General features: G+C 34.5%; 1 protein-coding gene and 1 long non-coding RNA gene across 5 annotated transcripts in view; both read left to right on the top strand.

Moving 5' to 3' along the window:
• LOC127871613 (O-acyltransferase like protein-like) overlaps positions 1-12,692 on the top strand; it is a 28,116-nt gene extending 15,424 nt beyond the window's left edge. For all 3 annotated transcript variants that reach the window (XM_052414709.1, XM_052414710.1, XM_052414708.1), the window contains exons 12-20: positions 548-641; positions 1,633-1,731; positions 3,035-3,200; positions 3,447-3,526; positions 5,007-5,105; positions 6,138-6,270; positions 8,695-8,887; positions 10,050-10,192; positions 10,736-12,692. In XM_052414709.1, the coding sequence (XP_052270669.1) occupies positions 548-641; positions 1,633-1,731; positions 3,035-3,200; positions 3,447-3,526; positions 5,007-5,105; positions 6,138-6,270; positions 8,695-8,887; positions 10,050-10,192; positions 10,736-10,858 (1,130 nt within the window). In that variant the 3' untranslated portion in view covers positions 10,859-12,692. The remainder of the gene's footprint in view (positions 1-547; positions 642-1,632; positions 1,732-3,034; positions 3,201-3,446; positions 3,527-5,006; positions 5,106-6,137; positions 6,271-8,694; positions 8,888-10,049; positions 10,193-10,735) is intronic.
• LOC127871614 (uncharacterized) lies at positions 6,322-7,177 on the top strand. 2 transcript variants are annotated; one of them, XR_008045475.1, is made up of 3 exons: positions 6,322-6,455; positions 6,761-6,882; positions 7,005-7,177. It is a non-coding gene; the product is annotated as an uncharacterized LOC127871614 (long non-coding RNA). The 2 variants fall into 2 exon arrangements; XR_008045476.1 differs by lacking the exon at positions 6,761-6,882 and adding an exon at positions 6,517-6,638.
• Positions 12,693-24,322: the final 11,630 nt, after the last annotated feature.

Genomic DNA, 24,322 nt, shown 5'->3' with positions numbered 1-24,322 from the left:
TTTTGGTATCATTCTTCATTAAGAAAGTGTTAAATAAGATTCTGTTACAGGAAAGCGTTCGACTTACTACACCGCTAGACATGTGGTCATTGATGTTGAAAATTGGATTGCCATAAACACAAATCTCATTCGATCAAAAAATGTACAAATTAAAAACTATACTATTGCTTATGATAAGGCCACCAAAATAGAGTCCAATGCGACTGTAATTTTCAAAAGATTTACATCTGATTCAATGTATTTAAACCGTGTGCAGAGTGATTTATCGAGTAATCAAAAATATTAAATTAACTAACAATCACACATATTTCCAATGAATAAAATGCGTAATGCGTCGTTGGATACGATTGTTTATACAACATGTCTCTCAGGGAAACACGGGCCGAATGTTTAGCCAGCACAGGCTTATCAGGGACGACGCTTTCCGCTTTTATGGTATTTGTTCGTATAAAGGAAGTCTCTATTTAGCGAAAATCCAGTTTATGCGGGAAGTGTTGTGCCTGATTAGCCTGTTCCCGGCTCATTCACATTTTTCATCCCAATTTAGACAATCTTCTGGATTTCGTGCCCTATTACCAGAGGTTCACATACCAAGCTGTAATAGGAGGAGGGTTTGCAGTGGATACTTTCTTTGTGCTAAGGTATGGAAATACAAATGTAGTGTTTTTTTAGATTGTATAAGATCTCACATTTTCCTCTATTGTGTATTTTCTGTGTTTATGTCCTTTATTGCTCTAGGTAGGAAAAAAGAGAATTGTCAGGAATATATACCAGTAGTATATTTGTGTGTAAATATAATACTTCTTTCATTGTGGTTTGCTTAGTCGATGGAGCGCTGACCTTTATATTCGATGATAAATAACTTGTGTTGAGATTGGTCACGGACTCCGTTCTACGGGCATTCTACCTATACCTCTTACGACAGTTGTCAATTACTGGCGAATGCATTTAGTACTGGTATTCAAGCTAACCCAGGAAAGTATGATTTTATAAACAGATAGTCGTCATTTGACTGGAATACCGTCGAAACCTCAAAAATCCATTAACAGCAAATACACACAACAATTTATAAGCACCATTTGATATAAACAATTATTTTTATTTGAAGTAGGTCCTGTTTACGTACGTTTTACTGATGTAACATTAAAGAACACGGTCCTAAAAGAAGCACACAAGAAAAAAAAATGTGAAAACTTGCTTATTTTATGAATTTATTATATGTTAAAGTAATAAAGCGAGATAATTTTAGCCAGTAAGCGAATAGTTAAAAGTATGGCCACTATATAAAACACTATATATATCTAATGAATATAATAATAATAATAATACTTATAATAATAATAATAATGATAATAATAATATAAATAATAATAATAATAATAATAATAATAATAATAATTATTATTATTATTAATATTATTATTTTTATTATCATTATTATTATTATTATTATTATTATTATTATTATTATTATACTTATTATTTATCTTATCATAATAACACATACTCATAATCCTCCTAATCATCACTAATTATTCTTATTATTCTTATTATATTTTTCTACTTATTATTATATCATTATTATTCTTATTAATAATAATAATAATATTATTATTATTATTATTATTACAGCGGCTTTCTGGTGACCTGGCTACAGCTGAAGGAAATGCACAAGCGAAATAAATGCGCCCTCGGTGACTGGATAATGTACTACTTCCACAGGTTTTGGAGGTAAGATTCATATTAGCCTCATTCTTGGAAAACAGGGCTTAATGCATGTGCGCAAAGTGTCGTCACAGATACGCCTGTGCAGTGTACATAGGTTGATCAGGGACGACACTTTCCGCTTGCATGGTATTTTTCGTTTAAAGGAAGAATCTTCTCCACAAAAATCCCGTTTAGACGGAAAGTGTCGCCACAGTGGCGGACTGCACAGGCTAATCTGGGCGATAATTTGCGCACATGTATTCAGCCTAGTTTTCCTACAACGAGGCTCATATAATAGAAGCCATGCACAGGCTAATCAGGGACGACACTTTCCGCCTTAACTGGATTTATGCAAAGAAGAGACTTTCTGTAAACGAAAAATATCATAAAAGCGGAAAGTGTCGTTCCTGATTAGCCTGTGCGGACTGCACAGGCAAATCTGAGACGACACTTTACGCACATTCATTTAACCCCCTTTTCACAGAACACGACTCATTTAATATAAACGCATAACTCGTAATAGCTTTTGTATACACAAGTGTTGTTCGAAAAAATATACCGTAGACCATTTATTCTTTATAAATGAAGTTCTAAAATATTTTGTAAGCACTAATTCACCAAAACTAACTCGATCTATTTTAAATGTCAAGTGCTCTAATTTAAGTATATGACGTATATTTTACTGGAAACTATTGATACACGCACTTAATTAGGTCTATGTTATAAATCTTTGTGCAATTTTTTACCGCTTTTAAAGCTCTGTATTTTTTAAGTTTAGGCGAGGAATGATGTCGATAAGAAATTATTTTTAGCAAAGTCTATGTTTTTCTACTACTTAGATGTAATCATAAGTCGTAAATATACAATACACGAATATGGTATGAACAATTACTCGAAACATGTGAGTTTGTGTACAAAATAATTTATTTAATTTATTTTTGCGATTTGATATGATCACACACATATTAAAACTCTTATTAAATTGATTGACTCCGATTAACCTGACGGTTCTGATGACGTTCGGCTGTATGCACCAGAACACGGAGTCGCTCTTATTAAATGAGCCTCGCTCTGTGAACAGGGGGTTTAATGCATGTGCGTAAAGTTTTGTGCATGACTAGCCTGTGCGTTCCACACAAAAATAACAGTGACGACACTTTCCGCTTGTATATCATTTTCCGTTTAAAGAAAGTATATTCTTAGAAAAATCCAGTTAAGGCGGTAAGTGTCGTCCCTGATAAGCCTGTGCCGAGTTCTCAAGCTTATCTGAGACGACGCTTTACGCACAAGCATTGAACCCTTTTCCACTAGACGCGTATCCATTCAGATTGACGCCGATATACATGATGGTCCTGATGACGTTCGGGTGTCTGTATCAGTACATGGGGTCGGGACCGTTCTGGCCAAGCAAGCTCTGGTCTGCCGAACACTGCAAGACCGTCTGGTGGACCAACCTGCTCTATGTGAACAACCTCGTGTCAACCGATGCCCAGGTTTGGCTTCTAGATGTACACTTTTTTTTTATTTTTAAATTACCAATGTTGCATTTTATCAGTCCGCACATTCTAATCCAGAACGGCAATTTCGCCTACATTGGATTTTCGTTTAGAAGGGACTTCATTCAAACGAAACATTGCATAAAAGTGTAAAGTTCCGTCCATGATTAGCCTATGCGGATATTACGCACATGCATTAAGCCCAGTTTTCACAGAACAAGGCACATACATATTTATTTTCAGTGTATGGGGCATACGTGGTATCTGGCAGACGACATGCAGTATTATGTCATCACACCCATTTTTCTTGCACTTATGTACATGTAAGTAGAGACGCTGACAACAATCTATTACACAAATACATATATTTAAACATATGTTCGGTTAGTGTTCTTTAAAAAAAAAGCAACATCGCTTAATATTATTCCATAACACACTAACAATAATGTAATGTTTTTACATATTTACTAAAAATACTTATGAATAACATGATACTCACTTAACCCATGTATGCCCAGTGGACTTTCCCATCCTTCTAAATTGGATAAATTTATTTCCAAAATTAGGGGTGTCAAGTATTTTTATTTCTATATTTAGAATATTACTTTCTGAAATTCCTTTAAGCAAACAGCGCAGACCCAGATGAGACGCCGCATCATGCGGCGTCTCATCTGGGTCTACGCTGTTTGCAATGTCCTTTTTTCAGGACGCTAGGCATGAATGGGTTAAATTTAAAATTGATTTAAATAGTATACGCATATTGTAAATGCATTTACATACTTTTTCTTAACGCTATTAATTTTAACTATACATGTACATATTACATGCAACAGTAAAATTTGTTTCGGAGTAATTTATTATATGCTTTTCTGAAGTTCAAAGGGAAATATCAGTTGCTTAAATAGTAGTATTCGTTGTTTCAAAAAGTTATCATTTATCGATATGTATCCATGTTTCTTATTCATGTTTTCCGAATTAATATAGTAAATGAAACGAACCTATTACAATGTCGGACTCAAACATTGTAAAATGACGTAACCATTTTGAGTTCAGTACGTTATTGTGCTCGCACAAGTATGTACATAAAACCTTTTAAAATGAAACCTAACGATTGAACAGTATAATATAAAAAGAAAATGTGTTGGTTTCGTGATCTTAGAGAATATATTTTCACTCGTGGTTTAATTGATCTTATCACTCATCAATTAAAATGAGCCTTGCTCTGTGAGAAGGAGGTTTAATGCATGTGCGTAACGTGTCGTCCCAGTTTAGCCTGTGCAGTCAGAACAGGCTAATCAGGGACGCAACTTTCCGTTGTTATGATATTTTTCGTCTTAAAAAGTCTCTTCTTAGCCAAAATTCAGTCTAGGCGGAAAGTGTTGTCCCTGATTAGCCTGTGTGGACTACACAGGCTGAACTGGGACGACGCGTTACGCTTGTGCATTAAACCTCCTTTTCACAGAGCAGGGCCCATTAATCTACCAAAACAAACACATATTCGACACATATTTGGGCATTGCGAACATGTATCAATGGCATAAGCATACTCGTATGGTCCTATGTAGAATTTGTGGAATTTAATTTCATTTAATTTAAACCTATATATTTTAGCTCGATTGCCTCGAAAGACTAAGTCTTGTTGAAACCCTCTCGAGTCTGTTTCCTGTGTGAAACCATTACTTGGCGACTTTTGTGGAGATCTTAAGAACAGTTGGGGTCGAATGCATGACCACACGGTCGCTAGGCAGACGCCATATCCACAACGCCATTCTCCCATAGCGATCTTTTTCATTTCATTTCCAGCAAACCGTTGCTAGGGGCGCTGTCAACGCTCCTGTTGCTATGTGTTGGAATAGGAATAACCTACTGGAAGGAGCACGACGTCAGCGGGAACTTCTTCTCGTGAGTGGGCATTGTGTCTATGAGGTCATTTCCGATATGCGCCTCGCTCTGATAAAATGGGGCTTAATTCATGTGCGTAAAGGCTAATAAGGGACGACATTTTCCGCCTAAACCACATTTTCGCTCAGAAGATAATTTCTTTAAACGAAAAAACAACAACAACATTACAACGGAACGTGTCGACCCCTGATAAGCCTGTGCGGATTGCACAGGCTATACTTAACGCACATGTATTAAAGCCTGGTTTCTCAGAACGAGGCCCATACGTGTATAGCTCGCCAGCATGTACGCGATGTGTGTAAAATGTATACAAATTCATAACGTATTTTGTTTGTTTCCATTATAAACACTAGATTGTGTGCGTGTTTTTTATTTCACAAAAGCAAAACAATTGTGCCATCATTTATGTGGTTTCTTTTATTGTTGTTGTACTTAACCCATTTATGCCTAGCGTCTAGAAAAAAGGCCTTGGCAGACAGCGTAGACCCAGATGAGACGCCGCATGAGGCGGCGTCTCATCTGAGCTGTTTGCTTAAAGGAATTTCTGTAAGAAATGTTCTAAATATAGAAATAAATAAACTAGACATCCCTAATTTTGGAAATAAATTGATCCAATTTAGAAGGATGGGAGAGTCCACAAGGCATAAATGGGTTTAATTTTAGTAGGATTACGAAACATCGTCTGCAAATACTCGTACCTATTTTATCAAAATGTAAATTTACAAAATGGCTTTCATAGAATATTTTTAGTTTATATTACCTTGTCCTATACATGCAGCAATGCTCACGGAATACAGGTGACCATTTTATTATATGTACCTCATTATGTGAAAGTTGGGCTTTATGCTTATACGTAAAGCGTTGCACCAGCTACGCATATGCAGTCCGCACAGAATAATCATGGGCAACATTTCCCGCTTAAGTGTCTTTCCTTCGCTTGTGCGGACTGCATATGCGTTAAGTCAAATTTTCCAGAATGCGGGTTACATCTTTGCATTTTAGAGAATAAGTCATTAGCTCACTTTGCTTCAGAATGAAGTCGGACGGAGGCCGGTACTGGAAGGAGGTTTATACCGTACCCTGGTGCCGAGTCGGGTGTTGGGCAATCGGCATGCTACTGGGACTACTGATATGCAAGCGGGGAAACAAGCCAATAAAGAATAGGGTGAGAAATACTAATGGGACTAGGGATATACTAGCGGGGAAACAAGCCAATAAGGAATAGATGACAAATACTACTTGCACTGCTGATATACAAGCGGGGAAACAAGCCAATAAGGAATAAGGTGAGAAATAATACTACTGAGACTAGGGATATACAAGCGGGGAAACAAGCCAATAAGGAATAAAGTGAGAAATATTACTGGGGCTACTGATATACAAGCGGGGAAACAAGCCAATAAGGAATAAGGTGAGATATACTACTGGGACTACTGATATACAAGCGGGGAAACAAGCCAATAAGGAATAAAGTGAGAAATACTACTGGGACTACTGATATACAAGCGGGGAAACAAGCCAATAAGGAATAAAGTGAGAAATACTACTGGGACTACTGATATACAAGCGGGGAAACAAGCCACTAAGGAATAAAGTGAGAAATACTACTGGGACTACTGATATACAAGCGGGGAAACAAGCCAATAAGGAATAAGGTGAGATATACTACTGGGACTACTGATATACAAGCGGGGAAACAAGCCAATAAGGAATAAAGTGAGAAATACTACTGGGACTACTGATATACAAGCGGGGAAACAAGCCAATAAGGAATAAAGTGAGAAATACTACTGGGACTACTGATATACAAGCGGGGAAACAAGCCAATAAGGAATAAAGTGAGAAATACTACTGGGACTACTGATATACAAGCGGGGAAACAAGCCAATAAGGAATAAGGTGAGATATACTACTGGGACTACTGATATACAAGCGGGGAAACAAGCCAATAAGGAATAAAGTGAGAAATACTACTGGGACTACTGATATACAAGCGGGGAAACAAGCCAATAAGGAATAAAGTGAAAAATACCGCTGGGAATACTAATATACAAGCGGGGAAACAAGCCACTAAGTACATTTGTAATAAGGTGAGCAATACTTCTTGGACAACTGATAAACAAGTGGGGAAACAAGCACATTAGTAATAAGGTAAGGTGAGCCATGGTTAAGGTCCAATACACATGTAGAAAATACTTTGTTAAAGTACTTTATGCTGTAACGCTCAAAACTTTGTAATGTACACTTTTGCCAATTTACTTTATGTTATACATGCCGACAAGACATATACAGAAACGCAGAGTTATTTTTTAAGGTACATTATATTTATTATATTCGCCAGTATCATATATGCTATTGGTCTTCACAAAAACAGAAGCAACAAGCAGATGAATATTAATTAACATATTCCAATGATACCTTCTCCTGTTTGTTTCGGGTTATCCTTTTGAAATATCATCGTCAATTGCTGGCTGATTTGTAAATTGTGTAAAGATTTGTTTTATCTTGCCGAACTAATGACATTGCACCATTATAATCTATTATGCAGATTTGTATATTTACATTTACTGATATTGCGTGATAAAGTCACTGTAACGGTGATTGTGTTATCGCTTTACAATTCAATAAAACTACAAAGGAAGATTATCATCATTATAGTATGTGCTGAGGCCATTATGCAACTAATGGCATTGCACCAATACAAACTATAATGCAGTATAATAGATACATTTACTGATAAAATATGATAATGCTTTTATCAGAACGGCTAGTTCAGTCAATCAATGAATATGGTGTTTCAAGACAAGATACTTTTCCTAACTTTGTGTATGATTGATGCTGCAACTATTTTAACACATCATCGACTCCGTTACAGGAAGGTGAAACAAAGACATCGGCGAACCTGATAGAAACCATTAGAGTCGAATTCCGGGAAAACTGAGCCTAATGTATGAGCGTTAAGTATCGCCCCAGATTAGCCTGTGCAGTCCGCACAGACTACTCAGGGACGACAGTTTCCGTGTTTACGTTGTTTTCGTTTAAAAAAGTATCTTCTTAGGCAGTTCATGCGGAAAGAGTCGATCCTGATTAGCCGGTGCGGACCTCGTAGGCTAATCTGAGCCGATACTTTACCTAATTCATTAAGACTCGTTTTCTCAGAATGCTACTCAATATATCTTGAGTTTAAATCTATTTATTTAAGCTCAATTGAAAGCCTACGGCTAATTAAAATGTTCTCAAGCCCGTTTCCAGGGTAGAACCAGTACTTGATGTATTTTGGCGAGAACGAAACAACGCTGCCGCAGTAGGGATCGAACGCGTGAACTCAAATTCGCTAGGTGGACACCATATCCACCACACCACGGCGATTATGCCTAGTGGACTCCCCATCCTTCTAAATTGGATCAATTTAGCAGCCAAAATTAGGGATGTCTAGTATATTTATTTATATATTTACAGAAATACCTTTAAGCAAACAGCGCAGAGCCTGATGAGACGCCGCATAATGCGGCGTCTCATCTGGGTCTACGCTGTTTGCCAAGGCTTTTTTTCTAGACGCTAGGCATAAGTGGGTTAATCTTTTTCGTAGGCTCTAGTTCTCACTGGCTGGATGGCGGCTGCAGGTGCAGCCTTGGCGATCATCTATTCACCATACGGAGAGAACAAAGACGGGGGCGAGGTTTGGACGCCTACTCAGAGGGCGTTTTACGAGGGATTTGGGCGCCCGGCTTGGGGTCTCTGCATTGCGTGGGTGATATTTGCCTGCCATACGGGATGCGGAGGTTGGTTAATAAGTTTTATTTTTCAAAACCAAACGTTATTTATTCCGATTTTACAGCGAATTTGGTTCATTAAAGCCCCATTGATTAAATTTCTGCAATAAACGAAATAACTTCATTTTTTTGACAAAATGACGTCATAAATCCAGCGAAATTATCCAGTTAAACTAATTTTGTTTAAATAAAAATGTTTACTGAATAAAAAGTGGAATAAATAGAATAATAGGTTAGAGTTGATTATAGATCAGGGTTATCATGCTCGGCACGAAAATGAAACGAACACGCCAAGGCTCGTGTTTTTTTGTTTTCTAAGCCTCGCATGATAAACCTGATCTATAATCAACACTTACTTAGTATTCTCTATATTAATCACTCTCTCCTGATATATTTCGCTTCAATGGGCGTTTTCAAGGTATAATTTATAAATGGACTACACGTTTCTTAACTTAAAATATACCAACGCAGTCCATTTATTAAACATACTTTGTGTACCGGTAATTATTGTTCTGTGTCAATTGACTGGTATCCTTGCTAGATATGAAACGATGTATTATCTTAACCATTTAGCATACATCATATATGAGTGGTAATATCCATTGGGATCAATCTTGCTATATTAGACATTAAGTCGGTTCTGTTAGAATGTCAACCGCAACTTTTGAAAAATATTGCAAACATGATCATTGCATCGCATTTAGACTTTAATCTTTTAAATGATGTCAAAACCTACTTGTTCCAAAATTCTTACAAAAGCACCCTCATAGGAATCACATTTAATTTTATGTAATAATGAAAGAAACGATGCTTAGAGAACTTAGAAGGGTTAAAAGTATTGCAAATAGCTAAACGTTTTTTTTCTGCAAATGTTATATGCACGTTTTGTTTACGATTTTTGTTGTACATTGTTGAACCATGTCTCGCTCTTGGAACACGGGTCTTAATGCTTAATAAATAAAGTGTCGGGTGAGATAGGCCTATGCTGTTCGCACATTCTGATCAGCCACGACATTTTTAACCTAGACTGGATTTTTGTTAAGCATATACTTTTTATACGAAAAAAATCATAAACACGGAAAGTGTATTCTGCACGGACTAATCTGGGACGGCACTTTACGCAATTGCATTAAACCCCTTTTTCTCAGATGAAGGCTTATTTCAATTATAGGCATAATCAACTCGTTGCTGTCGTGGAATGGCCTGATTCCTCTCTCCCGCCTCACGTACGCCGCATATCTCGTCCATCCAATCGTCATGGAGGTCTACTTTTCCTCGCGGAGGACTCTTTTCCACGTCAATGATTACAGTATAGTGCGTATGAATATGAAGCTATATAAATTATTGAACTACTTTTCCTCGGAGAAGAGTCTTATCCACGTCAATTATTGCAATATAGGGCGTATGAATATGGGGATTCAACAATTGTTACATACAGACGCCGCTGGCGGCCTTTATTTCCCTGTTAAAAAGAAGTTCAAAATCTGCATTATAAAATGTATATTCTGACCATATTTTGTCCTGAATGTTATTGTAGTTACTTTTCATCGTTTTGAACGGAACATTCATAAAAACAAGTCAAAAATAGAATAAAGTCATAATATAGTTCATTTCCAAAAATGTGATACTCTTTTGATTGGAAATTATTTGAAAACTTCAAAACTAACGAAAAACCATAATTAAAATTACAAGACTTATCAAATCAATTTCACGTCAATGTTATTGCAATAACATTTGATATTAAAGGTTCGACTGCAATACTTAATCAACTCATTATAGAAATAATGATAACGTTAATGATTGATTTTGCTCACCGCTTTCATCGTGCATATAAACACATTTTTATAATTGTTTTAGATATACCTGTTCCTGGGCCATTTCGGTATGACGTACATGGTGTCGTTCGTTGTATCGCTGATGTTCGAGGCCCCGGCAATGGGATTAGAAAAAGTCCTGTTCAGACCAAGTCGAAAGTCTTAACTGACATGACATGTAGAGATCTGTGGATCTGTTATGGTTGATGTGTATTTTTGTGCAAATTTTAATTACTGATGTGATAATGTATTGCTAAAATGTATGACCGTATGTGTATATTAAGATCTTAAAACTGTAATAACTTCGCTTCATTTTGTAATTGACATCAATTATGAACCAGTGATAGTTAATGTACATTTTGTGCAAATTAAAAACTACGTATGTGATACAAATTGCAATGTAGTGCCGAATTTGCATATGGAACTGTAACGAACTCCCTGTAACTCGCCTCATGTCGTTATGGACCATCAAAACGAAAGTTTGCAGAGAAAGTAGGTAAAACTACGAAAATCTTCTTCTAAATTGGATCAATTTATTTCCAAAATTACGGATGTCTAGTATAATTAGTTCTATATTTAGAATATTTCTTACATAAATTCGTTTAAGCAAACAGCGGAGATCCTGGTGATGCGGCGTCTCATCTGGGTCTACGCTGTTTGCCAAGGCCATTTTTTGACGCTATGCTTTTATAATTATTTAAAACTATTCCATATATGACACTCTTCTTCAAACATGGATAACAAATAAATGCTATAAAAATACGAAAAAGGGTGAACGATTCTTATTATTTCCCAATATATTTCCCATGTATTTTATATTTTGAAAACGTAATTTGAATTACACGTTTAATGTGAGTTATTCCTTTCTGATCTATGCATGCACTAATTACAAATACTGTTTGATCCACTATGATATAAATATGTATTATCTTATACGTTGACTCATTTAAACCTTATGTTTGCACAATTGAACTGTTCTTTATGAAAACTACGTCCTATGCTGTATCAAAACTAGAAGCAATATGAACTATTAAGAATTGTAAAATATTTCGGACCCAATTAAGCTTTGAATGCAGAATACCCTAAGAAAAGAAAACAAACGAAGGAACAACCATAAAAAACGCATTGCAGTTCAAAAACCTTAACATACGCTGGTGTACATTTAAATGTTCAAATGTTTGTACATTTTTATATACAATGAACTTTATTTTGTATTCGTGTCTTTGTAAATTTGTAACTGAGCATTTGTAACAGTTGTTGTTTTTGTTTAAGTTGTTGTTGTTGTTTTTTCACAGTTATAATCTCTTAGTATGTTCATATGTACACTTTCTGTCTCATTAAATTGTAAATTATCTGACGAAAATCCTGCCTTATGTGAAAGGACGTAATTCGTTTACGCCATTTGCTTGTAATTGCAAAGAGAAGTAAATCCTTCACAATTATTCCATAATGCAACATGTGTTTGATCCCATGAAGTCTGATCTGATTGTTAAGTAAAAGTGTTTATAATCCGATGACACTTTATCAACCTGTTGAGTAAATTAAAACAATATTTTTGTTTTTAACTGAATGTTTTGCAAACACGTATGCAATATGCATTTATAAATCTTGCGCAAAATTACATACATGCTTACAAATACGAGGGGTTCTTAAATACATGTGACATTTATTCATTCAACGTTACGTATTGAGTTTTCAAGAAACCAATATCTTTGTATTGTGTCTGCAATATTACTAGATTTTTTACCTTCAGTAAATGTTTGTATCATGTCTAAAATATAGATATATGTATGTTATATAATAATAAGATACGTATTGTAAATAAGAGGCGTATATTTTACTTTTCATCAATAATTTGCATGTTTTAAAGTTAATGCACTAAGCATTTTTAACGAAAAGGAGTTATCAAAAAATTATTTTTGAATAAAACACATCCTTTATGTAACATTACGCTTTTTGAATTCGCTTGAGTTCAAAGTTATAATAAATATTTCTTTAAACTGTCTTGTGTTCGGCATAGTGAACGAACTATTAAATGAAAGGGTGCGTGATATCAATATTGCCAAAACAATCAATAACACCCACAGTATTATTTCATTATTATTAGCACATTATTTATAACTCTCATACATGTTTTACAATGTGTCATGACACATTCAAAAATTCCAGAAACAAATTGTCAATCGTACCTACTATTTTTAGATACAGGACTATACATCAATTTACACAACAGCTAACCTACACACGATTTAAAAAGGGGCCACCGATTTGAAATGGTTATTGCAAATCATAGAAATTTAAACCGGTTAAAAGTATAGTTACCTAACACATATGTGCATTTAACAGACGTAATAAGAATACACTAGTTCGTTTCTAAAATTGTCATTCAATTTACAACAGCAACAAGTTACTCAGTATTCGTTCTCCTTTTGTTCTTAAATGTTCAACATAATCCCAGTGTGTTATTGAAACGTATTCAATGCGGATTCAGGAAAAGCCGGGTGTTAAGTCTTTTGAAGTATTTTAATAGATCTGCTACATGCGAACGAGTATTAAAAGATCAACTTTCCATTAAAATGCTGGTCAGTACACACAACACATTGTTATACATACACACATAAATGTACAAAAGCTGTGGTCATTGCCGAACAACTAAGTCAAATCACCAAACACAAACTTGTTGAAACATTAACCAAATAGCATTGCAATTCAAATTAAGGTATACAAAAATGAGCAGCTACAACTGGTCACGGGCATACAAAATTGAAACGCAGAGGTGATTTCGTAAACGAAGTGAACATATAGAAGTATGCTTCTTAAAAAACAAAACTGTCAAAATATACGGTGGAAGAGTGTTCTGAAACGGATAACTAATAGGTATTCTTGGTTGTCTTCTGTGTTGATTTCGAAATGTCAACGAAATTCATTTGGGAAGCTGGAATGGAAGCACAATGGTGGATAATTGAACGCTGAGCACAGAATTGGTAAAAAAATATCTGGATATTAACCCATTTATGCATAGCGTCTAGAAAAAAAGGCCTTGGAAAACAGCGTAGGCCCAGATGAGACGCCGCATGATGCGGCGTCTCATCAGGGTCTACGCTGTTTGCTTAAAGAAATTTTTGTAAGAAATATTCTAAATATATAAATAAATATACTAGACATCCCTAATTTTGGAAATAAATTGATCCAATTTAGCAGGATGGGAGAGTCCACTAGGCATAAATGGGTTAAAATGCGTTTGAACCGGAATGACCGGCTGAAATATCTGGTGTGTTTAATCAATACCATCGGAACATTGCTTGGTCGTCAGCTTGACCAAATACGGCTGACGATCCCATACTACGTTTTTATTATTTGAGCCGCGTTCTGAGAAAACTGGGCTTAATGCATATGCGTTAAGTGTCATCGCAGATTAGCCTGTGCAGTCGGCACAGGCCAATCAGGGAGGATACTTTTCACTCTTATGGTATTATTAGTTTCAAGAAAGTCCCTCCATACCAAAAATCAAGTTAAGGCGGAAAGTTTCGTCCCTGATTAGTCTGTGCGGACTGCACAGGCTAATCTGGGATGACAATTTACGCACATGCATTAAGCACAGTTTTCTCAGGACAAGGCTCATTTTATGATTTTATTTTAGCATTTGCGTTTGCGTTTAGAGTAATACCATGCAATATTTTTTTCAGTACAGTCAGCAAATAAATTTTGTATCGTCAACACTCGACCAGAGAAAACAATGTATTTGCTAATTTCCTTTTTGAAAGTTCTCAATGTGAAATTAATTGAGGCAGTATAGTGAATAAACAATCAATGGAGGTAATAAAGAATATTAAAAGTAGCTCCTTACTGAGAAAATTATAAGGGATCTAAACCACGAAAATGCGCGAATATTTCTTTCTTAAATATTAAAAAAGCTGGAATAATTTAACAGAAACATATTACTTATAAAAGAGAACAATCGTAATGCGGTACGTTTTACAATGGTGAGGTCTATACATTTACCCATTTATGCCTAGCGTCTAGAAAAAAGGCCTTTGCAAACATCGTAGACCAAGATTAGACGCCTCATGATGCGGCGTCTCATCAGGGTCTTCGCTGTTTGCTTAAAGGAATTTCTGTTAGAAATATTCTAAATATCAAAATAAATATACTAGACATCCCTAATGTTGGAAATAAATTGATCCAATTTAGAAGAATGGGAGAGTCCACTAGGCATAAATGGGTTAATAGTCGTGTCTCTCGTGTGATGAAGTTTGTTGAGTGTACCGTAACACAAACATAAACGTAGACAAAGTCTAATTCTGATTTCTATGCGTTTTATTTCTGCTTCTTATTATTATTTCTGGGTCTACGCTGTTTGCCAAGGCCTTTTTTCTAGACTCTAGGCATAAATGGGATAAGTGCTCTAAGAAAACTTTACAAGCGTATTTGAAGTGTACTTTCCGACAGGATTTTTTTTTAAATATAGTTATAATGAAAAAGGTCAATCCTGTAAAATAAGCAATATTTATATATAACAACACATTCATAAAAAAACACACTTCTCAAATGATTAAAGTTCGGGAGACCGCCGTTGATCTGTATATACAAAGAAATGGGTGCTTAAACCTGTTCTTTGCTAGTCTAGTTAAGACAAAAAACACACTTGTAAATAAACATCGATATCTTTAACCATTACAAGATTACATTTTGTTCTTATCAATACACTTCTCTTGAAATAGGTCATCAACGTGCCTAACATTATCACAAGGAAGTCGTCACAAAAATTAGACGGTCGAAGGAATTGAAGACACTCTGTACAATTTTTATAATAAAAAATGCTTGGATATACGTTTTTTACCCTTCTTTATATTTTTCAAGTAAGTTTTTGTATTTTGTATTAAGTACTTGTATCGAAATCCATTGAGTCATATGTTATCGATTTCTTAAATGCTTAGATGCGAAATGATAATGAGGTTTATACATTTTTTTTTGCTATTTGCTTTCATAAAAGCTTCTTTCAAAATGCTTAATATTAAATTGCCAAGTAAATCAATTAAGTATTGTTTGGCAAAGACATGTGATGCTGTTTATTTTCCATAATATATCCTTAACCTTGATCCGACTATCCCCAGATACAATTCCAAGTCATAAAATCAAACTATATATAATGTAGTTGAAATATCTCATTCCAAACTCAAGTAATTGAGCGGAAACTGTTTTTTTTTATTTCAGCAAACAGTTGCCTATAGATTGTCCAGAACAACCCTTATAAAAACCATACTAGATCACTATGCAAGCTTGTTATAACCATTATTTCATTAAAAATGAATGTTTTGACCGCAATCCACATTTCCGTTGTTTTATTTTTATTTTTTAGAAACAGTTATCTTGATTTTGACCCTTCTGGCCAAAAATGAAATACGGCTGCGTCTTTATGTAACAAACGTGCACTCATAATATAGATGCTAATTTCCAACACAACTCAAGTAATTTAGCGGTAACTGATTTTCAATTTTTTAGTAACAGCAACCTTATCTTTGACCCGACAAATTCCAAATAAAATCTTAATATAGATTGTCATGTAAACTGTAATTTAGCGCTAAATGTTTTCAATTGTTTAGTAACAGCAACCTTATCTTTGACCCGACAAATTCCAAATTAAATTTTAATATAGATCGTCATGTAAACTGTAATTTAGCGCTAAATGTTTTCAATTGTTTAGTAACAGCAACCTTATCTTTGACCCCACAAATTCCAAATAAAATGTTAATATAGATCGTCAAGTAAACTTTACATATTCCAGGTTTCATCTAGATCGGTTCATGCAAACTAACGTTATCGACAAGAAACCACAGAACTCTTCATACGGACATTGAAAGGTGTAATAAATAAAGAAATATAAATTTATGTGAAAATTACAAAAATATTAAACACATTTGAGGACTATTAAGTATGAAGATCAACCCGTCAGCCCCAAAGTTTTGATCGGACCGAAGCAGAAGGCTTATGTGCCTTAAAGTCTGGGTCTGAGTAGGAGGTCACTATAAAGCGAGGAGCCCCTCATTAATCTCTCCTTTTTATAATATGAAATTAGGTAAAGCCTCAAAGCGAGCTTGAGTAATGTTTAACAGAAAAAAACTAACAAAAAACTTTTATAAAGACGATATTAAAATAAAATTATTATAGGCACTTCCTAGCAGAAGAACGTGGAGTTCGTAAAGACTGGTAATACTATAGGCACTGGTACAAAAAAATAAGGAAAATAACTTTTAATTATTATGTTAATCAGCCATTAAACAACAAACGGGCCATATTAAAGGGTTTCATGTGACCTGATGAACAGAACTTTTAGCCGAAAACCCCGCCCAAAACAGATTGTCAAGCTATCAGTTTTTAGCCTTGCAACCACAAGTTTACCTACGAAGGTCAGATCGGGATTCGAACCCGAATCCACCCACGAGCCATCTGATGATATTAATAATATGATATTGGCTTGGGTTGCTCTACCAATTAAGCTATCTGACCTTTAAAAAAATATATAGGTAAACTGCAATGCTGTATAATAGAATGATTACCTTGCTTAGGAAATTTTTTACAAAGAATTACATTTTATTGATATTTTGTTATGATTTAGAACAGTATGTTGTCAGTTCAAAAGCTCACGTGAGGTAATGTTTGAAAAGCCCACAAAAGCTTCTGTTTGTAAAAATAGTGCTAATTTGCTGACTGTGTATAGTTGAGATAAAATCTCCTTATTTGCACAAATCTGGTAAAATATATACGTTCGAATACCAACTGCGGATAAGAGCAACAGAACAGTCCTTGTAATTAAATAACTCTAATATTTTTATAAGTAATTATCTAAACCATGAAGTGACCAATACTTCGATAATTATGGTTACCTGAAGAGAAGATATATCGAAGGTGAAAGTTGCGTAACACATGAAACTATCAACAAATTGTGCAGCAAATATTGGTATATACCAACGAAATATATATTAATCATTAGTATGTATGTATGAGGCATAACCTCCTTAAAACACTAATCAATCAACTTGAACATACAGTGTAAAAATAAAGAACAGCCAACTGTTGCAACCTTCTCAATTATAATTTTCAGGTGCACATAATTTTCCCTGGCATCATCAATGATTTCTCCATGTTGCTTACTGTACTTGGATTTCACAAGGGCCGGGCAGCATATTTGTTTTATTTTCATTTTTGAGCATTTTAAGTCAAAGTAAATTCAAATTACCATAATTGAGGAATAAATGCAAGGTAGGTCAGCGACAATATTGTCATCCACCAAAACAAGTTATTTAATACCATTGATATAACACTTTGATAATTTTACACTTGTAAGTATATATTTTTATAACTACCAAAATACTAGGATTAAATTAATTTGTATATTCCTAACTACCGTTTAAAAGTCATTTTGGTTAGCGACTGTCAAGTCACCCACCGTACTCAAGGTAGCGACTGTCACGTCACCCACCATACTCAAGGTATAGACTGTCAAGTCAGCCACCATACTAAAGGTAGCGACTGTCACGTCACCCACCTCAAAGTTATTAATATCTTATTTGAATTTAAGTTTTAAATATGGTTAATCACATTTGATCACATCTTTTGATTGCTTGAATCAATCACATTTTATAGTATCTACAAACATTGCACTATCTGTAGTAATTATCAAATAATTAATTTAGAATGTTCTATACAAGAAAGGTAAGCTCAGATGTTAATTAGGGCACTCTCTCACTCACTATGAGATATTGTCAAAGGTATCAATATTTGTTTGATTGCTGCCATTTTGTGAGGGCAGAGGCATAAAAATTAAGCTAAATTATTGTATCTTTTTTCAATAGAAGAGAATAGATATCTAGAATATAACCACTGATGTATAATTTATGATGAGATAACAACGTTTGGTAATGTTGAACTGATACTCAAATGTGATTTAACACCTTTAAATTCAAATTTAGACAGTGAACGAAAAATAAAAACACTATATGAAATGGTTATAAACTCGAGTATTTTACCGTGCAGCCAGGTTGGTGCTTGGTACCTGAGTACATGCCGAACCAATCGTGTGTTTGTTCCTCAATGACAATCGTCCAATAAATAATAGCACTTACTTGTTTTGTCCTCATTTTTAATAAAAAATGCGAGTAGCCGTCGGTTTTGACACTTGATATGTACACATAAAACGGTGACGTCGTTCGTTATTTGGATAAATTTGGTGATGACGCCATCGAACGGGGAACTCCCGAAAAGAAGACAACTGTTTTACACAAAATACTGCTGCGTTGTTCGAAATATAGAGCTAGCTAGTCACAATAAATACAAAAAAAGAATTTTAGAATATTCTTATGCGGTTGCTATGCGCGGTATATAAATTGCACGCGTAGTCCATACAAAAATAGAAACCGGTCCATCTATTCTTTATTTCCCATTTTACCGACCTTAACCGTTCGTAAAGGTGCGAGGAAAAATATATTGAAAGGTAACTAGTACTTTAATAATCTAAAAAGTTTCAGACTTTTGACAGCTGAGCGGGAACTAATTTAATCGAAAACCCCAATGAGGGCCATATGACAATATAGTGATCAGGCAGCTAGCCCCAAATTAGATATATGTTTGGACAGAAACCTAGTGGCTGAAGTCCCTTGACAGTTTGGGGCAACCTGGGAAATCACCATTATGCCATTGGGCCCAAATTGACGTTTTCTATTTGTTATATTGCACCGAACATTTTCATCATGTATATCAGTTATTGTATAATGAACGATTTTAGCAGCGCTGAAACACATTGACAAAAATGTTCATCTTTCGAAGTAGCTTTTTATCCAGAATATATTCACATTTTGAAACATATTTCGTATAAAATGTTAAATGAAACAATTTATTGAAATGTTATAAATAATTGATAAAAAAATGTGTTAATCTATCGCCAGTGTCAACATCAAAAAACAATAAAGCGCTTCCGCACAGCAAGATTTATCCTGGGTTGTGACATCATACGTCAAAAGTTTGCACACGCGGTCGATTTTAGCGCTCTCGGTCGATATATGTAATATAAGATCTTCACTGTGAATGAACAAATACTGTCACGTGACCACAAAAGTCAACGTCAGTAGTCATTTTATGTCAACGTTAGTTGTCAAAACGAAAGTACGGTTGATATTCAAAAGCATTATATTTCTCTCTCCGGGATATTTTTTCAAGATGTTGATGCTGCATTAACGAATATACATGTATATGACGTGAAAACACCAAAAATAAACAACGGTTGCGATAGACACCTGAAAACTGTTAGATGCACATAATATCACTTAAACATTAGTTCAAATTTGTTGTTGCAGAATTTATATATGTCGTGCATTAATTTATGACAACAATCTTAACTTGTTATATCTAGTTTAAATCTAAATTAGCATAAATTATATTGTTTCACATGTTTTTCATTAAATTAAACGCGTGCATTTATTCGACTACTGCCGTTTGCATATTTTTGCTACTGACGTTTGCCATTCCTAAACGTACTACTGACGTTTGCCATATTTGTTTTCACTCTTTAAACGTTTATTTAATATCTGATAGATATTTTTGTTTGTTTATGCATAGACATTTGTAATATATGTTCGTCCGGTAAAGCATAGACAGTTCTGTGATCGTTAATTTTCGAGAACACCGAATCTTTGTAATTTTACTACTGACGTTTGCTATTTAAATGGAAATTTCCGCCGAAGTGTTCTCGAAAACCAGAGCAACACACAAAACGCGTGATATACCGATCGAAAGCTATATGCATGCCATATTGCCTGCACTAGGTCGTATGAAAGTCAGAGGATGATCAGCAAAGATATTGGAAAAAAACCTACCTTGCGCGGCTGTTTGTTGTCATAAAATGACTATTGACGTTGACTTTTGTGGTCACGTGACAGTTTTGTTCTTTCACAGTGATCTTTAACGTTAATATATTCAAAGGAGAAACATTACGATGTTATATACATTTATAGAAATATTTAATGTATTTGTAATTTTGTAAAGAGGCATTAGCAAAATTAGTTTGATAATTAGGGTATATTATCAGTTTTTTAATACAGAGTTTGCTTTTGTTCTTTTTACACAGATCGGAACAATAGCAGATGGATCTCTATGTGATGGTAAACCATGTCAACTGCAAGGTCAATGTGGCGAATATCTTGGATCTATGTTACGAGTGTGTATCTGTATTAAGGTATGTTATCGAATGTAATCATAAAACCTAATAGCAGTATGATTAGCGAAAGAAAAGACATATTCTATAATACTAACTCATGCAAGGTCTTTGTCATCTTGCATTGCTGTGGTGTGTCTGAAAACGCCTGTTTTCTGAGCAATTCTAATCTAGATCGGTAACTTTGGCTCTAAGCAATGATTGAACATTTTAATAGGACATCGCGCTCTAAAATTCAATTTTAACATGCGACGCCTGATGGATTATCATTACTTCATTTCTTTTCTTTAAGATATCTAAAAAATAAAAGATGTCAATACATGTCATTTGAACATTTGCCCCTCTATTGCTGAGTAAATTCAGTATACATGCGGAATAAAATTGAATCAAATTAGATCCGAGTTGTCGCCGACTTGTGAAGGGCGAAATTTTAACTGGTATAACGAGATTCAATAGAAAACATTTCTTACTTCTATTGCTGGTGTTATTCATGTTATTTTCATATTCAGGGTTACAGCTTTGATAACAATGGCAACTGTGTTGATATAGATGAATGTGCTGTCAATCACCATGATCCGTGCGGACATAGAGGGCAATGTGCAAACACAATTGGTGGTTATACGTAAGTATTTTTCAAGTTACTAGCAATTGCCTGTAAGAAGAGAAAGGTTATTCCCAAGGTTTCGGTAATTACAAGAACACATAAAGGTCATTGGCCTCCCCCCTAAATTCATTAACGCGTCAATACACATCTCGAATCGAGTATATACATGTACTGATATTACCCAGCAAGAATAAATATAGTAACGGCCGAAAGATATTCATTCTTTATATATACAAAACAAAAATACCTAAGAAAATATTAAATTGTATACGTTTGTGTATTATGACGTCATCAAAATGTAATTTAAACATGACTTCATAATTGAGTCATACAGGTTGTTCTCCTAAATATTAGAAACACTGTTAAAATAAATATTGTGCTTTCCTTTTGTCCTAAAATAATACATGCTTACTCAATTATCTGGCACGTGATTCTCGTAACCTAGATTGTCCGTTCGCCACTAAACATCTCAGAATCTAGATTATTCGAACGTCCTAAGAAAACTTATTCCGACTAAAAATATATTTGACATAATCTAAGACATTAATTTTTGTACCGGGTAATGAGTAAAGTTTTCATTATTATATTTGTTCTAACAAGTGATGTTAGGTAAAAAATTACGTTTAATAACTATATGCAACAGTAACTTGTTTGCATTAAACAATTGTTGTAAGTTTGCATTTCTTAAAAGTATATTTCGCGAAATTATACTTGGCAATGAATTCACCCGCTGCAAAATTGCCTAAATATACATACCGTCAAACGGGATTTTAAAGTCAGTCAGCTACACCCAAAAAGTTTCTTTATTTGTGCTTCGTTGTAATTTAATGATAGTCGTGTTGATATTTTTCATTGATATATGATATGGTACACATATATCTGTGGATATTCTTCATGCATGTTTTTATTTGTCGGGAGAAGGTTATAGGTAGTGATCATTTCAAATTTAAGGTAGCGCACCCATAATGGGCACCTATCCAAATATAATCTAATGTATTATTTTCTCAATCAGCATCATTTCACTGAACTACATGCAAATTTTTAGGTACGCTTTCCGTACTTAAAAAAAATTTACTGATTTTTTTTCAAAACCACCCCGATGCTCGGCTTGTGTCAAGTTTATTTGCACCCCTGGGGTATATTAAAGTTCCATAATTCATCCAGATTTCCAAATATGGGCATGCAGTTGGTGTGTGCAGATGCAGTAAAGGTGTTTAAAATTTAAACAAGATGAAAAAAGTATTCTCTTACAGACATTTATTTTTTAGAATTTGTTATCTATGGAAGAGCGCCATGAAATGTAAGTGTTTTCAGCCAATTAGAAATTTGGTTGGTTAAAAACAAAGTGTCCTAAAATTCAACATAGTATTATTTAAGTAATATTTTGAACTTAGTTTTTATAGACACACTATATACAGCAAAAGAACCAAGAAATTGAGAGATTTACCGTTTACTTTCTTAAATAAAAATAAAAATGCAACATGCATGATTCGTATTTTCATCAGTAAATTACCAAATTTAGCCTTAACGTTGTTTTAATCTAAAAAAATTGCAGAATGGGCATAAAAATTGCAACATAATTAACAATAAAGTTAGCTAATATGCTATATAAAAATAAAATTACGTAAGAAAAGAAATAAAACGCGTCGCAAAAAGTATGTGTTGTCGGCAGGATTCGAACCTGTGCGGGAAGATCCTAAAAGATTTCAAGTCTATCGCCTTAAGGCTTAACCAATCGGCTACGGCAACTTTATACAGGCTCTTCAATCTTCGAAGAAATCGCGGGAAATCATTATGGGTGCGATACCATAACAAGGAATACGAATAGTTGCTATATCTCATTGTGTATACAATTTATGCATAGACGTAATCGGTGAATTGTTATTGTACAACTCATTATTGTAAATGGATGAACATGTTTAATGCGTTGGCTGTTGTCTTATATATTTGTTTTATTAAGATTGCATTGTTTAATCCAATCACCAGCGAATGATCACATGCATATGCTCGCTTTTCGAATCATGCAGAACTGTTTTAGTTAATGCAGCGTGTTATTGTTAGGGTTGGTATTGAAATTACAAAATGTCATCAATTGGGCATTATGCTCTAATATAATTTACCAGCCTTGTGTGCATACTAATTCAACATACGTCAAATATATTTTTAAGATTTAAATCATTACTGATATCGAAATATTTCTTTTTATAATAAATTTGGATATTACACTGAGAAACATGTTATTAAGTGATTTACACGTTTTTCAATCACATTGCTAAATTATGCATGTAATATAATGTGGCTAAAATATATGTAAATATCTTACATTTCTGGTTTCCTTAGTACAGGAAACAGGCTGTTAAAGGGACATTTTCTTAGATTTTACATGTATTGAAGTTTAACATTTCTTGCTTTATATCGATTAATGTAAACATTGGATTTAAAAAGCTCCAGTACAATACTGTGATATATTCGAACTCGTTCACAGTAGCCATAGGACTTGTACAACGTGGTATATAGACTGTATACTAGTTAACATATGTCAGCATATTGTTCACAATGCTGTCATATAACCTTAAATTATATAAAACCCTTTTTTGTTTAAATAATTGTTTTATAGATGCTCGTGTTTACAAGGATGGTCAAATGATTCCCTCTGTTCAAAGAATGTATCAGACCCAGCATTGTGTATGCCTGGATATACAGGCAACAGATGCAGTGATGCTACGTGTGGACAGCATGGTTATGCTCAACCGATCGGACTTAACGACTTTAGGTAGGCCTTTTTGTATGTTATGTCATTAAATTATTTGAAAAAGTAT

This window comes from Dreissena polymorpha, chromosome 3 (assembly GCF_020536995.1).
Source record: "Dreissena polymorpha isolate Duluth1 chromosome 3, UMN_Dpol_1.0, whole genome shotgun sequence".
In the NCBI taxonomy this organism is placed as follows: Eukaryota; Metazoa; Mollusca; class Bivalvia; order Myida; family Dreissenidae; genus Dreissena; species Dreissena polymorpha.
This window is presented reverse-complemented; position numbering and strand designations above follow the sequence as displayed.